General features: G+C 44.2%; 1 protein-coding gene across 1 annotated transcript in view; it reads right to left on the reverse strand.

Moving 5' to 3' along the window:
- Nucleotides 1-1100: 1100 nt before the first annotated feature.
- Nucleotides 1101-16504, reverse strand: part of LOC134958768 (calcium-activated chloride channel regulator 1-like) — a 195581-nt gene continuing 180177 nt past the window's right edge. The window contains exons 13-14 of the mRNA XM_063941504.1: nt 4125-4361; nt 1101-2133 (exon numbers count right to left, since the gene is read on the reverse strand). Of these exons, the coding sequence (XP_063797574.1) occupies nt 1163-2133; nt 4125-4361 (1208 nt within the window). The 3' untranslated portion in view covers nt 1101-1162. The remainder of the gene's footprint in view (nt 2134-4124; nt 4362-16504) is intronic.

Consider the following 16504-nt stretch of genomic DNA (forward strand, 5'->3'; position numbering starts at 1 on the left):
TCAGCCTTGGGATTAGTCTGCTAGTGAGTATGTAGGTTCTCAGTGGGGACTGTTTCTGAGTGATAAATGATTAATTGTTTAATAATTTGTATATATAAATCATTGTAAGCTCGCAAGAGCAGGGACTTCTTTCCTCATGTGCCTTTCCTTTTCTTACTTACACTATCTTATACTTCATACTCCCTTTGATGACACCTAACCCCTGGTTTTCCATACTTGGCCAATATTGTCTTGAACTGTAAGTGCTGTTTTCCTGTTTGCTCATTTGATTATGTACTGTGTAATGGGCGCTGCGGATCCCTTGTGATGCCATATAAATAAAGGATAGTAGTAATAATAATAATAATAATAATAATAATAGAGATTGAACAATGACATATACTTCTTAAAAGCTTTATTACATATGGTCAATCTCCTTAAACACTTACTGCAATGGTGTACCACATATACTTGCATTGCTGTGTGTGCACTGTCTTTATTGTATTTATTACACATTACCTCTGCATCCACTGTTCCACCACCCTTCTGGTACCATCTGTCCAAATTGTATCAGTGCCTTTGTGTGTACACTCTGTGTAATGCTTACGCCGTAGGAGATTTCAGATTGTTTGTGCGTGCACCGTTGCAAATAATAGCTCAACTATATGAACATCGGCATTGCATTCAGATTGTGTGTGACTCAGAATAAGGCCAAAAATCTCTATATATCCTAACGGAATATAGAAACATAGAATTCAACGTTAGATAAGAACCACTTGGCCAATCTAGTCTGCCCATGTACACGCACACACTTACACACTAGGGTTAATTTGTGTCAGGAGCAAATCAACCTACCAGTATATTATTGGACTGTGGGAGGCAACCGGAGTACCGGGAGGCAAGCACAGATGTTTTGTAGCAGCAGTGCATAAAGCAAACCACTAATAGATGCAGACATGGAAGAGGCCCCGTAATGTCATATAAATGCAAACAAATTTGGTGTCCTTGTACCCAAGATCAATATCTAAAAAAAATATTTGCAGCATATCGCTACAATAACATTAGCTATTTAAAAAGTGTCATGTGTAAAATCATTTTGTACATGTTTTGTTGCTTTGCATTTGGTAAAGTATCCTTATTAAGAATATACATGTATAAACCTATATTTTACTGTTTATGAGTTTTATGCTGTGAAATAATAGCCTCTTCTTTTTCTTTTTACACAGTAAACAGTAATATATATAATTACACAGATTAGAACTGCTGCAACACATACTACTACTATAACTGCAGTTTTATTTATATTACCTGGAGAGGAACTAGCTGTTGTTCTAGTTTCTGGTGCACTGCTGGTTGTTATGTTGTTAGGTAATAGTGTGATTTCAGTTACTTGCTGAATTGTGCTGCTAATCAGTTGTGTATTGTTGTTTGTTACAAGGCTGTCAGTCAGTATGGTGTACTTAGTTTCTAGCAGAGTGAAAGTGTTATTAGTTGGTAGTAGCATAGTTCCAGTGGATGGCAAGGTATCCCCAGTCGGTCTGAGTATTTCAGTTGATGGAATAGGTATGCTAGTAAATGACGTTGTGTTGACAACAGGTGGGCCAGTGTTGCTAGTGGATGGTTGCATGTTATCAGTTGGTGTGCTGCTGCGGTCATGTGGTGTTGAACTGTTATTCATCTGTGAGAGACTGGTGTCAGTTGAGTGTAGAGGACTGTCTGTTGGTGGGTTTGTACTGACAGTTGATATGTCACTGACACCAGTTGGAGGCAACATGCTATTGGCTGATGAGCTGGTACTGTCAACTAGTGTGATGGTGTCCTCTGCTGTTGGGGTAGAATTATGAGTTTGTAAACTAGTGCTACCAGTTGTAGTAGGGGCTATAGCACTAGTAGATTCCGGAATTGTTGAAGTAGATAGGACACCCTGTGCTATATTAGAAATATGTGATTCCTGATTGTCTTTATCAATGGCAGTCAATGCAAAATAAAAAACAGTTCCATTCTCTTTATCTACATCTTCTGGAACAAATGTGAATATTTCTCTGGATCCAGCAGGTTGTGGTGTGATGTTGGAGATATTAACTGAAGCTGAGTTTCTAAAGTTGTCTCTGAGATCTTTTGGACTGATATTCATTCGCAGGTCATATCTTGACACTGAAAAATCAAAGTAGCAACACACACATTGAGTCACTTATGGATTAAGAGCATGTAAGTACAAATATAAAATAACATACAATCTGAATTCAGATCTCAATTATAAATTATGTTTGATCTTACAATATGTTGCATTTGTTAGAAATGTCTTAAGAGTGTTCAGTATGATACCCTCTCATTACAAAATGAAATATATCTTTTATTCCAAACCTTTGTCTCTTTCTCTAGCAAATCTTAGTCCACCTGAGACTCCTAACTGTCCTAGAAGTATGCTTTATCTTTCCACAACAGCTGAAGAAACACAGATAAGCTTGCTCTATCACAGTGATCTCATAGGGGTGTGCAATACATTTCTGGATGTGCAGTGCATAGGCAGAGTAGACACAATCAGACTGTAAACTCTGACTAAAGATCTTATGAAATGTCAAATCACAGAACTATATATATAGCACTGCACACTGGAGAAATCAGCATGTTCACTTTCTTCACAAACTTGTTATCGAGCACAACAGAGGCCACTCGAGACCCATGATCTTCTACAACTACAAGAGTGTTTTGACTGACTGCGAGCTGACTTTGGGGAGAAAGCACCATCTTTAGCCACTGTGTTTGAGTGGTTTGCAGAATTTTGGTGCGAGAGATGGTCGCTGGCAGACGAGGAGCACTGCTGCCGACATGTGTCCACCATCATCGAGGACAACGTTGCTGCCATGCAGGCCACAGTTGAGGTCGACACTAGGGTGACCATGGTCCAGTTAGAGAAGGAGATAGGCATCTCCTTGGGATCCAATTGCTTGATACTGCATGCTGGGTGCCTCATCAGCTGACTTTAGAGCAGAAGGAGGATTGGGTGACTATGTGCCGCAACATGCTTGCCAGGGCTGATGGCGGTCACTCAAGCTCTGTCTGGGAGATCATCAGTGGCAATGATGTTGAGGCCAAACAACAGCCGACCCAGTGAATCCCAGGTAGAGGTGCACTGCCACAGAAGTTCTGAGTTCTGAAGTAAACATATTGTGGCCAAGAAGATGGTGGCTGTTTTTATCGCCAAGACTGGTCATGATGTTATCGTAACACTCATGCAGCAATGCACCAATAATGGGTACTGGAACGCCAACCAATGACACAAGTGCTGGAAGCCATTTCCAGGTGCCATCCAAGAACTCATGTTCATGGTGTCATTTGCCATCATGACAGTGCACCTGTCCACAAGTCTAGAAAAGTGGTGTCTTTTCTGTCCATGAACGCATCCAGGAGCTTGGTACAGTCAAGACCTGGCCCCTGCGACTTGTTTGCGTTCCCACAAATAAAGCACAATATGTTTGAGTCACCGGAAGCTGCAATAGAGACCTTCATCCAGCATAACCAGCTTCACCAAGCTACTATGCATAGACTCCTCTGGCGAATAATAAAAAAAATGGAATGTTCACTTTGCTTGTAAATATAAAACTTTTTGTGAACCCAGAATATTATTGAATACCCCTTGTACTATACATTTTACACTCAGCTGATCATTTGCAGTGCAGTCTTTAGAAAACCATTATTCTCTGGATTAGTTTAGATTAATAATTAAAATATTGCCAGTGAGCTAATATAACTTAACAAGTTTTTAAATATCAGCATTAATGTACTACTTACTTAGAATTGTGTCAATAGCTAGATAGCAGGAACATTTCAGTAAAGCATTCCTGCATACAAATGATGTTGCTTACCTTGATACTACACCCACACTTACTCTATATTGTAACAGGGCAAGAAAATGTATCATAAACAATACCAAAAAAAGTCAAATGTTTAACTGAATTTTGTAAGCTGGGCTTGAAGAATGACAATTGTACAAATGGTGTATTTTACTGTAAGCAAACAAATTTATGTAGCACAGAATAACACACATTAATAAAACTAGCTGAGGCAGACCCCATGTAACTTTACAAAAACTGCAGTAGTATCAGTCATACGCTTCAGTTCTTCTCACTTTTAGCTTACTGTACCTGTTCCTTGGTCCAGGTCATCTCCGGTTGCTGTCCAAGACAATACAATTGAGTTCCCTTGTGCTTTTGCCTCCAAATCAGTTATTTTCCCAGGATGGTAGTTGATTCTTTGCGGACTTGTTGGCACATTATTTACAGTGAAAAAGCCTCCTGAAATTATTCTACGTATTTTACCCAAGGTAACGTGAAGGTCATCACTATTAACCACAGGTCTTGGGGGGTTCATAGAAATTGTACCTGAAACAAATATAATACCAGTAATATAATATATACTATTTATAGTTGTTCTATTATCCTTTATTGTTAAGACATTACAAAGTTTCTGCAGTGCCATACATGGAAGATACACAATTACTCTAAAATATAAAATATAATTGCTATTCTGCTATATATGGGATTACATGCTAAGTGCAGTACTTAAAAATATATGTCTGTTTAAAGACATTTATGTGCATTTGTCTTCATACTGTACCTACAGTCCATGGCTTATCTGTAATGGGTGCAGGATGCCCAAGTCAGGGTGCGCCAGCTCAAATCCTGTGCCCTTTATATTTACTTACCTGGCGGCTGTGCATGACAGCATTCAAGTGATTTGTTCAGAAATATGGTAGCGGTGCAATATTTAAAAAGTAATCACCACAAACATCTAGCCAGTGCTGTATTTACAAAGATATTGCTGGAAATGTGGCACAGCCATTATTATCTTCTGTGCATGCGAAAGTGTCAGCGCTATTTTTTTTAAATGCCCCTGCCTATAGTAAACCCCATCTACATATAAACTGTATATTGTTCTGTGCTTCATAAAGCCACAGATTTGTTACACTAGAGCCAAGCATGGTGAACTCACTACTCACCATTTGCTCATCGTATCATATATATCATAAATACACAGTATAGTGTTATACAAAGAGGCAGGGGGGGATTAGGATGAAAAAACAGCTTGGGAAATTTATGGAAGCAGCCCTAATGGGGGTGCGGTCTGATGAGAGGGGTGGGATACCTCCTCATAGGGCATTATAAAAATGTATAAACAAGCGCTGTTTTTGTGTGTGGCACCTGAAAAAAAAGATTGGTTAGTGGTAATGTTTACAGCTCCTTTTGGAGCTTTTTTTGTGATGACCAGTCCGTGAAGAAACAACCTAACTTTCCCTACCTTGCTCCCGGCCACGGGATTCCTCAGCCAGGTGGAGCCCGGCTGTCCGTGGCGAGTTGTTGAGTCAGTGTCTCCCCGCCGCTACGTCCAGCGGTGAGAGACGTGGAGCTGGGTGGTGAGAATGGTGTGAGCGGGTGACGTCACTTAGCGCTCGGCGATCCTCCGGTTGGTGTTCTTAGCGTCTCTTCTGGTCAGCACTTGTCCATCTAACGCGTTTCGTGCTATTTCCAGCACTTTATCAAAGATGGAATGGATTAAAAGTTCTGTCTTTTTATACATAAATCTTTATTCAGAAAAACGTCACTTCCGGTTCGGAAGTTGTAAAAAACGAGCGGGATCCGCATGGTTAAGAGAGAAATTTTTTTTTTTTTCTTTTAAATACTTAAAAACTGTACAGGTGCCACACAAAAAGTTTTTTGGATATATTGTTTATAAAAATACGTTTAATTCAATATCTATATTGTGACCACGTGGTTGTAGTGTTTGGAGCTCGAACATCCATTTGCTTTCATTTTTCTTAAGTTCAGTTATTAGGTCTCCTCCTCTCCAATTATTCTTCACCTTTTGAATTGGAAGAAATGTCAACCCTGTTGGGTCTTTAATGTGCTTTTCCAAAAAATGGTTAGACAGGCTATGGGTTGTGAGTCCTCTTTTTACGTTGTAGATGTGCTCGGCAAATCTAATTTTGGCCTTCCTTTTTGTTTGGCCTACATACTGATGTCCACAGGGACAGGTGGCAAGATATATAATACCTTCAGTATCACAGGAAAGGTGATCAAAAATGGTGTAACTTTTTCCAGTGGTAAATGATGTAAATGTGGTTAACGGTTGAGTGGATTTTTCTTTGTTATTTTTACAAGCTTTGCAGTTCAAACACCGAAAAAATCCTTGTGTGTGTTTGGAAGTTTGCTGGTTGATGTTCCTTAATGTACATGAAACTATCGTCTGTTTTATATTTTTAGCCCTTCGGTATATTATCTGCGGTTTAGTCGGTAATATAGGTCTAATATTGGCCTTCCTTGCATCTTTTGCTGTAGTTGTGTCTGAGACCAGGGGCCGATTGGGAACTAAAAGTGTCCCTGTAACATTTTGTAGAAGTGTCCCGACATGGGCAGCACAAGAGGTATAGCATACCGTGTAGCCATGGTAGCATCAAAGGATGGCAGAGTTGCTGTACTGCAGAGATGGAATAGCAGAATGAATGGGAACAATGCAGTGTACTGAGTGCGGTGGGCTGCCTGCCATGTGGGGGATGTCGGACCACATGACAACAAACAAACAGGCCACACAGACATATAGGGGATATGATACTTAGGTTGACACTCAATAGGTTGACCACTATTAGTCGACATGCATTAGGTCTACACCTGCAAAAGGTCAATATGTGCATTAGGTCCACATGGCAAAGGTTGATAGGTGAAAAGGTCGACATGAGTTTTTCACATTTTTTGTTATGTTCTGAACATTTTCATACTTTACGATACACATGGACTATGATTGGGAATAGTAAACTGTGGCGAGTGCAGCAGTAGTGGAGCGAGGCACCTTGCCCGAATCATGGCGAGTGAAGCGAGCCATGCAATGGGATACGGTGCACTGATTGGGGTTCCCGTCACTTTACAAAGAAAACGACACCAAAAAAACTAAAAAAGAAACTCACGTCAACCTTTTTTCCACGTTGGCCTGCCAACCATGTCAACCTTTTCCATGTATTGACCAATAGTGGTTGACCTAATGAGTGTAGACCTAAATAGGGTTGACCCAACAAACCCATTCCGACAGGTAGGCCTACCAGGAATGTTCAACACCATTATTCCTGGTATTCTTCAGTCTAAATTGCGCTGCTCAGGAGTTCCAGAAACGTTGTGTGCCTGGGTTGAGAATTTTCTAACAGATAGAGAGCAGCGGGTCAAGATGGGGAAATTCACCTCTGGTGTTCAGTAGACAAGCACAGGCACACCGCAGGGTTGTGTTCTCTCACCCTTCCTCTTTTCACTGTACACCAACGACTGCACTTCTGATGACAAATCTGTGAAACTCCTTAAATTTGTGGATGACACTATGCTCATTGGACTCATCAGGGATGGTGATGAGTCTGCTTACAGGAGGGAGGTTGTGCGGCTGGCCACCTGGTGCAGAGCAAACAATCTAGAGCTGAACACACTAAAAACAGTTGAGATGATTGTCGATTTTAGGAAGCACCCCCCTGAACTCCCCCCACTCATAATTGCGGACAATGTTGTAACTGTGGTTGAATCCTTCAGATTCACTGGGCTCCACAATCTCTAAGGATCTGAGGTGGAACTCTAATATAGACGGTATTGTGGGGAAAGCGCAGCAGAGACTGTACTTCTTACACCCACTTAGGAAGTTTCAACTGCCACAGGAACTTCTGATCCTTTTCTACTCTGCAATTATACAATCTGTTCTCTGCACCTCAATAATAGTGTGGTTTGGCTCTGCCTCAACCCACAACAGAAACAGGCTACAATGAGTTGTAAAGGCAGCGGAAAAAATCATAGGGACGAATCTCCCAGCAGCCGTGGATATTTATCGGGCAAGGGTCAAGAAGCGAGCGGGGAGGATCATCAGTGACCACTCCCACCCTGCCCATGACCTGTTCCGGAGGCTGCCGTCGGGCAGACTGTACAGCTCGAGTCTCGTGAGAACAGCCAAGCACAGAAACAGCTTCTTTCCTCAGGCAACTACTGTAACTTGGTTAATTTAGCAAACGCTTAGTCATATTCACAAATCCGCTCTGTAGTCAACTCATGTACTCAAACTATCCTTCATGTGTTCTCCTTCCTTTATGTACTGTATCTTGTCGTATGTCATATTCTGTCTGGGAGCTGTGGTTATCGGAAACAAATTTCTTGTGTATTATGTACTGATATACTTAGCAATAAACTGATTCTGATACTAGTGAGCCCTATGGTCAATCCGCCCCTGCAAAAAGGCACCAGCAAACACTAAGAAAAGACATTACAATTAGTGATGAGCGGGTTCGGATCCTCGGAATCCGACCCGCCCGAACTTCACCTTTTTTTTACACGGGTCCGAGCGACTCGGATCCTCCCGCCTTGCTCGGTTAACCCGAGCGCGCCCGAACGTCATCATCCCGCTGTCGGATTCTCGCGAGACTCGGATTCTATATAAGGAGCCGCGCGTCGCCGCCATTTTCACACGTGCATTGAGATTGATAGGGAGAGGACGTGGCTGGCGTCCTCTCCGTTATAGTAGAACACAGAGTGACTTAGTTAGTTATAATTGTGGGGAGGATTGGGGACGGGGAGCAGCTGTTAGGGAGTACAGTGCAGGGTTTTGATTATACCACCAGTGAGTTTAATCCTTTGTTTCTCTGCCTGAAAAAAACGCTCCGACCACCATATCTGTGCTCACTCAGTGTGCTGCACTGCTGCATGATATATCTGTGCTGAGTGCACTGCTCTGCTCACACTGCCTAATTGTGGGGACTGGGGAGCAGTTATAGCAGGAGTACAGTGCACAGTTTTGCTGACAGTGACCACCAGTCCAGTATACGTTTGTCTGCCTGAAAAACACTCCTGTGTTTTTTTTTTCTTCATACTAGTTTAGCAGTCTGCTGACAGTGTCCACCAGGTCCGTTATACAGTATATTATATATATAAGCAGCAGTACGGTAGGCCACGGCTGTACCTACCTCTGTGTCGTCAGTGCACTCGTCGTCCATAAGTAATATAATACTATACTATCCATCCATCTACATTGTATACCTGTGGTGTTTTTTTTTTCTTCATACTAGTTTAGCAGTCTGCTGACAGTGTCCACCAGGTCCGTTATATACAGTATATTATATATATAAGCAGTACGGTAGGCCACGGCTGTACCTACCTCTGTGTCGTCAGTCACTCGTCCTCCATAAGTAATATAATACTATACTATCCATCCATCTACATTGTATACCTTTGGTGGCTTTTAGTTGTGCGCATTAAAATATGGAGAACAAAAATGTGGAGGTTAAAAAAATAGGGAAAGATCAAGATCCACTTCCACCTCGTGCTGAAGCTGCTGCCACTAGTCATGGCCGAGATGATGAAATGCCATCAACGTCGTCTGCCAAGGCCGATGCCCAATGTCATAGTACAGAGCATGTAAAATCCAAAACACAAAAGATCAGTAAAAAAATGACCCAAAAATCAAAATTAAAAGCGTCTGAGGAGAAGCGTAAACTTGCCAATATGCCATTTACGACACGGAGTGGCAAGGAACGGCTGAGGCCCTGGCCTATGTTCATGGCTAGTGGTTCAGCTTCACATGAGGATGGAAGCACTAATCCTCTCGCTAGAAAAAAGAAAAGACTTGCGGCAAAAGCACAGCAAAGAACTGTGCGTTCTTCGAAATCCCAAATCCCAAAGGAGAGTCCAATTGTGTCGGTTGCGATGCCTGACCTTCCCAACACTGGACGGGAAGAGCTTGCGCCTTCCACCATTTGCACGCCCCCTGCAAGTGCTGGAAGGAGCACCCGCAGTCCAGTTCCTGATAGTCAAATTGAAGATGTCACTGTTGAAGTACACCAGGATGAGGATATGGGTGTTGCTGGCGCTGGGGAGGAAATTGACAAGGAGGATTCTGATGGTGAGGTGGTTTGTTTAAGTCAGGCACCCGGGGAGACACCTGTTGTCCGTGGGAGGAATATGTCCATTGACATGCCTGGTGAAAATACCAAAAAAATCAGCTCTTCAGTGTGGAAGTATTTCAACAGAAATGCGGACAACAGGTGTCAAGCCGTGTGTTGCCTTTGTCAAGCTGTAATAAGTAGGGGTAAGGACGTTAACCACCTCGGAACATCCTCCCTTATACGTCACCTGCAGCGCATTCATAATAAGTCAGTGACAAGTTCAAAAACTTTGGGCGACAGCGGAAGCAGTCCACTGACCAGTAAATCCCTTCCTCTTGTAACCAAGCTCGCGCAAACCACACCACCAACTCCCTCAGTGTCAATTTCCTCCTTAACCAGGAAAGCCAATAGTCCTGCAGGCCATGTCACTGGCAAGTCTGACGAGTCCTCTCCTGCCTGGGATTCCTCCGATGCATCCTTGAGTGTAATGCCTACTGCTGCTGGCGCTGCTGTTGTTGCTGCTGGGAGTCAATCGTCATCCCAGAGGGGAAGTCGGAAGACCACTTGTACTACTTCCAGTAAGCAATTGACTGTCCAACAGTCCTTTGCGAGGAAGATGAAATATCACAGCAGTCATCCTGTTGCAAAGCGGATAACTGAGGCCTTGACAACTATGTTGGTGTTAGACGTGCGTCCGGTATCCGCCGTTAGTTCACAGGGAACTAGACAATTTCTTGAGGTAGTGTGCCCCCGTTACCAAATACCATCTAGATTCCACTTCTCTAGGCAGGCGATACCGAGAATGTACACGGACGTCAGAAAAAGACTCACCAGTGTCCTAAAAAATGCAGTTGTACCCAATGTCCACTTAACCACGGACATGTGGACAAGTGGAGCAGGGCAGACTCAGGACTACATGACTGTGACAGCCCACTGGGTAGATGTATTGCCTCCCGCTGCAAGAACAGCAGCGGCGGCACCAGTAGCAGCATCTCGCAACCGCCAACTCATTCCTAGGCAGGCTACGCTTTGTATCACCGCTTTCCAGAATAGGCACACAGCTAAAAACCTCTTACGGCAACTGAGGAAGATCATCGCAGAATGGCTTACCCCAATTGGACTCTCCTGGGGATTTGTGACATCGGACAACGCCAGCAATATTGTGAGTGCATTACATCTGGGCAAATTCCAGCACGTCCCATGTTTTGCACATACATTGAATTTGGTGGTGCAGAATTATTTAAAAAACGACAGGGGTGTGCAAGAGATGCTGTCGGTGGCCAGAAGAATTGCGGGCCACTTTCGGCGTACAGGCACCGCGTACAGAAGACTGTAGCACCACCAAAAACACCTGAACCTGCCCTGCCATCATCTGAAGCAAGAGGTGGTAACGAGGTGGAATTCAACCCTCTATATGCTTCAGAGGATGGACGAGCAGCAAAAGGCCATTAAAGCCTATACATCTGGCCACGATATAGGCAAAGGAGGTGGAATGCACCTGTCTCAAGCGCAGTGGAGAATGATTTCAACGTTGTGCAAGGTTCTGCAACCTTTTGAACTTGCCACACGTGAAGTCAGTTCAGACACTGCCAGCCTGAGTCAGGTCATTCCCCTCATCAGGCTTTTGCAGAAGAAGCTGGAGGCATTGAAGGAGGAGCTAAAACAGAGCGATTCCGCTAGGCATGTGGGACTTGTGGATGGAGCCCTTCATTCGCTTAACCAGGATTCACGTGTGGTCAATCTGTTGAAATCAGAGCACTACATTTTGGCCACCGTGCTCGATCCTAGATTTAAAACCTACCTTGGATCTCTCTTTACGGCAGACACAAGTCTGCAGAGGTTCAAAGACCTGCTGGTGACAAAATTGTCAAGTCAAGCGGAACGCGACCCGTCAACATCTCCTCCTTCACATTCTCCCGCAACTGGGGGTGCGAGGAAAAGGCTACGAATTCCGAGCCCACCCGCTGGCGGTGATGCAGGGCAGTCTGGAGCGACTGCTGATGCTGACATCTGGTCCGGACTGAAGGACCTGCCAACGATTACTGACAAATCGTCTACTGTCACTGCATATGATTCTCTCACCATTGAAAGAATGGTGGAGGATTATATGAGTGACCGCATCCAAGTAGGCACGTCAGACAGTCCGTACGTATACTGGCAGGAAAAAGAGGCAATTTGGAGGCCCTTGCACAAACTGGCTTTATTCTACCTAAGTTGCCCTCCCTCCAGTGTGTACTCCGAAAGAGTGTTTAGTGCCGCCGCTCACCTTGTCAGTAATCGGCGTACGAGGTTACTACCAGAAAATGTAGAGAAGATGATGTTCATTAAAATGAATTATAATCAATTCCTCCATGGAGACATTCACCAGCAGCAATTGCCTCCAGAAAGTACACGGGGACCTGAGATGGTGGATTCCAGTGGGGACGAATTAATAATCTGTGAGGAGGGGGATGTACACAGTGAAAGGGGTGATGAATCGGACGATGATGATGAGGTGGACATCTAGCCTCCGTAGAGCCAGTTTGTGCAAGGAGAGATTGATTGCTTCTTTTTTGGTGGGGGCCCAAACCAACCAGTCATTTCAGTCACAGTCGTGTGGCAGACCCTGTCGCTGAAATGATGGGTTCGTTAAAGTGTGCATGTCCTGTTTTTACAACATAAGGGTGGGTGGGAGGGCCCAAGGACAATTCCATCTTGCACCTCTTTTTTCTTTCATTTTTCTTTGCGTCATGTGCTGTTTGGGGAGTATTTTTTTGAAGGGCCATCCTGCGTGACACTGCAGTGCCACTCCTAGATGGGCCAGGTGTTTGTGTCGGCCACTAGGGTCGCTTAGCTTAGTCACACAGCTACCTCATTGCGCCTCTTTTTTTCTTTGCGTCATGTGCTGTTTGGGGAGTATTTTTTTGAAGGGCCATCCTGTGTGACACTGCAGTGCCACTCCTAGATGGGCCAGGTGTTTGTGTCGGCCACTAGGGTCGCTTAGCTTAGCCATCCAGCGACCTCGGTGCAAATTTTAGGACTAAAAATAATATTGTGAGGTGTGAGGTGTTCAGAATAGACTGAAAATGAGTGAAAATTATGGTTATTGAGGTTAATAATACTATGGGATCAAAATGACCCCCAAATTCTATGATTTAAGCTGTTTTTTAGGGTTTTTTGAAAAAAAACACCCGAATCCAAAACACACCCGAATCCGACAAAAAAAATTCGGTGAGGTTTTGCCAAAACGCGTCCGAACCCAAAACACGGCCACAGAACCGAACCCAAAACCAAAACACAAAACCCGAAAAATTTCAGGTGCACATCACTAATTACAATGCAACTAAGTTATGTCACTTGTACAATATAACAATTGTAATAAACTATATAAAGCAGACATACTTGTATATATAGCAACAAACCACTTTGGGTAGTGCAGGTGTTATTTAGGACTTCCATGAGTGTGCTACATGGACCCATGTAGTGGGCCGGATTAACAATGGAGTGGTTGGGACTATAGCTCTATGCCTTAACAAAAAAGTAGACCCATAATCATGACAGCATAGTCGCCAGCTGACCACAACAGGCAATAAAATATATAATTGAAACAAAAGTAACAAAGGATAAAAAGATACAAATACAACACTGACAACTAGAGATGAGCGGGTTCGGTTCTCCGAGATACGAACCCCCCGAACTTCACCTATTTTACACGGTTCCGAGGAAGCCTCAGATCTTCCCGCCTTGATCGGTTAACCTGAACGCGCCCGAACGTCATCATCCCACTGTCGGATTCTCGCGAGATTCGTATTCTATATAAAAAGCCGCGCGTCGCCGCCATTTTCACTCGTACATTGGAGATTGAACGGAGAGTACGTGGCTGCGTTCTCTCCCTGAAAAGCTCCGTAATCTGTGCTCAGTGTGCTGCAAATATCTGTGCTCAGTGTGCTGCAAATATCTGTGCTCAGTGTGCTGATAATATCTACGTTCTCTGCCTGAAAACGCTCCATATCTATGCTCAGTGTGCTGCAAATATCTGTGCTCAGTGTGCTTTACTGTGGGGACTGGGGACCACCAGTATAATAGTAGTACAGTACAGTAGACCATTGCTGTATCTTGCAGCTCTGTGTCACTGCAAGTATCCATTCCATATCTGTGCTGCATTATTGTGAGCAGTATATAGTAGGACAGTGCAGCATTTTGGTGACCAACAGTATATAGTTGTACAGTACATTAGGCCATTACTGTAGTATCTTGCAGCTCTGTGTCACTGCAAGTATCCATTCCATATCTGTGCTGCATTATTGTGAGCATTATATAGTCGGACAGTGCAGCATTTTGGTGACCAGCAGTATACATATATAGTACAGTACAGTAGGCCATTGCTGTATCTTGCAGCTCTGTGTCACTGCAAGTATCCATTCATATCTGTGCTGCATTTTTGTGAGCAGTATATATAGTATTACAGTGCAGCATTTTGGTGACCAACAGTATATAGTTGAACAGTACAGTAGGCCATTGCTGTATCTTGCAGCTCTGTGTCACTGCAAGTATCCATTCCATATCTGTGCTTCATTATTGTGAGCAGTATATAGTAGAGATGAGCGCCTGAAATTTTTCGGGTTTTGTGTTTTGGTTTTGGGTTCGGTTCCGCGGCCGTGTTTTGGGTTCGAACGCGTTTTGGCAAAACCTCACCGAATTTTTTTTGTCGGATTCGGGTGTGTTTTGGATTCGGGTGTTTTTTTCAAAAAACACTAAAAAACAGCTTAAATCATAGAATTTGGGGGTCATTTTGATCCCAAAGTATTATTAACCTCAAAAACCATAATTTACACTCATTTTCAGTCTATTCTGAATACCTCACACCTCACAATATTATTTTTAGTCCTAAAATTTGCACCGAGGTCGCTGTGTGAGTAAGATAAGCGACCCTAGTGGCCGACACAAACACCGGGCCCATCTAGGAGTGGCACTGCAGTGTCACGCAGGATGTCCCTTCCAAAAAACCCTCCCCAAACAGCACATGACGCAAAGAAAAAAAGAGGCGCAATGAGGTAGCTGTGTGAGTAAGATTAGCGACCCTAGTGGCCGACACAAACACCGGGCCCATCTAGGAGTGGCACTGCAGTGTCACGCAGGATGGCCCTTCCAAAAAACCCTCCCCAAACAGCACATGACGCAAAGAAAAAAAGAGGCGCAATGAGGTAGCTGTGTGAGTAAGATTAGCGACCCTAGTGGCCGACACAAACACCGGGCCCATCTAGGAGTGGCACTGCAGTGTCACGCAGGATGGCCCTTCCAAAAAACCCTCCCCAAACAGCGCATGATGCAAAGAAAAAAAGAGGCGCAATGAGGTAGCTGTGTGAGTAAGATTAGCGACCCTAGTGGCCGACACAAACACCGGGCCCATCTAGGAGTGGCACTGCAGTGTCACGCAGGATGTCCCTTCCAAAAAACCATCCCCAAACAGCACATGACGCAAAGAAAAAAAGAGGCGCAATGAGGTAGCTGACTGTGTGAGTAAGATTAGCGACCCTAGTGGCCGACACAAACACCGGGCCCATCTAGGAGTGGCACTGCAGTGTCACGCAGGATGTCCCTTCCAAAAAACCCTCCCCAATCAGCAGCACATGATGCAAAGAAAAAGAAAAGAAAAAAGAGGTGCAAGATGGAATTGTCCTTGGGCCCTCCCACCCACCCTTATGTTGTATAAACAAAACAGGACATGCACACTTTAACCAACCCATCATATCAGTGACAGGGTCTGCCACACGACTGTGACTGATATGACGGGTTGGTTTGGACCCCCCCCCCAAAAAAGAAGCAATTAATCTCTCCTTGCACAAACTGGCTCTACAGAGGCAAGATGTCCACCTCATCTTCACCCTCCGATATATCACCGTGTACATCCCCCTCCTCACAGATTATCAATTCGTCCCCACTGGAATCCACCATCTCAGCTCCCTGTGTACTTTGTGGAGGCAATTGCTGCTGGTCAATGTCTCCGCGGAGGAATTGATTATAATTCATTTTAATGAACATCATCTTCTCCACATTTTCTGGATGTAACCTCGTACGCCGATTGCTGACAAGGTGAGCGGCGGCACTAAACACTCTTTCGGAGTACACACTTGTGGGAGGGCAACTTAGGTAGAATAAAGCCAGTTTGTGCAAGGGCCTCCAAATTGCCTCTTTTTCCTGCCAGTATAAGTACGGACTGTGTGACGTGCCTACTTGGATGCGGTCACTCATATAATCCTCCACCATTCTATCAATGTTGAGAGAATCATATGCAGTGACAGTAGACGACATGTCCGTAATCGTTGTCAGGTCCTTCAGTCCGGACCAGATGTCAGCATCAGCAGTCGCTCCAGACTGCCCTGCATCACCGCCATCGGGTGGGCTCGGAATTCTGAGCCTTTTCCTCGCACCCCCAGTTGCGGGAGAATGTGAAGGAGGAGATGTTGACAGGTCGCGTTCCGCTTGACTTGACAATTTTGTCACCAGCAGGTCTTTCAACCCCAGCAGACCTGTGTCTGCCGGAAAGAGAGATCCAAGGTAGGCTTTAAATCTAGGATCGAGCACGGTGGCCAAAATGTAGTGCTCTGATTTCAACAGATTGACCACCCGTGAATCCTTGTTAAGCGAATT

This window comes from Pseudophryne corroboree, chromosome 9, assembly GCF_028390025.1.
Source record: "Pseudophryne corroboree isolate aPseCor3 chromosome 9, aPseCor3.hap2, whole genome shotgun sequence".
NCBI lineage: Eukaryota > Metazoa > Chordata > Amphibia > Anura > Myobatrachidae > Pseudophryne > Pseudophryne corroboree.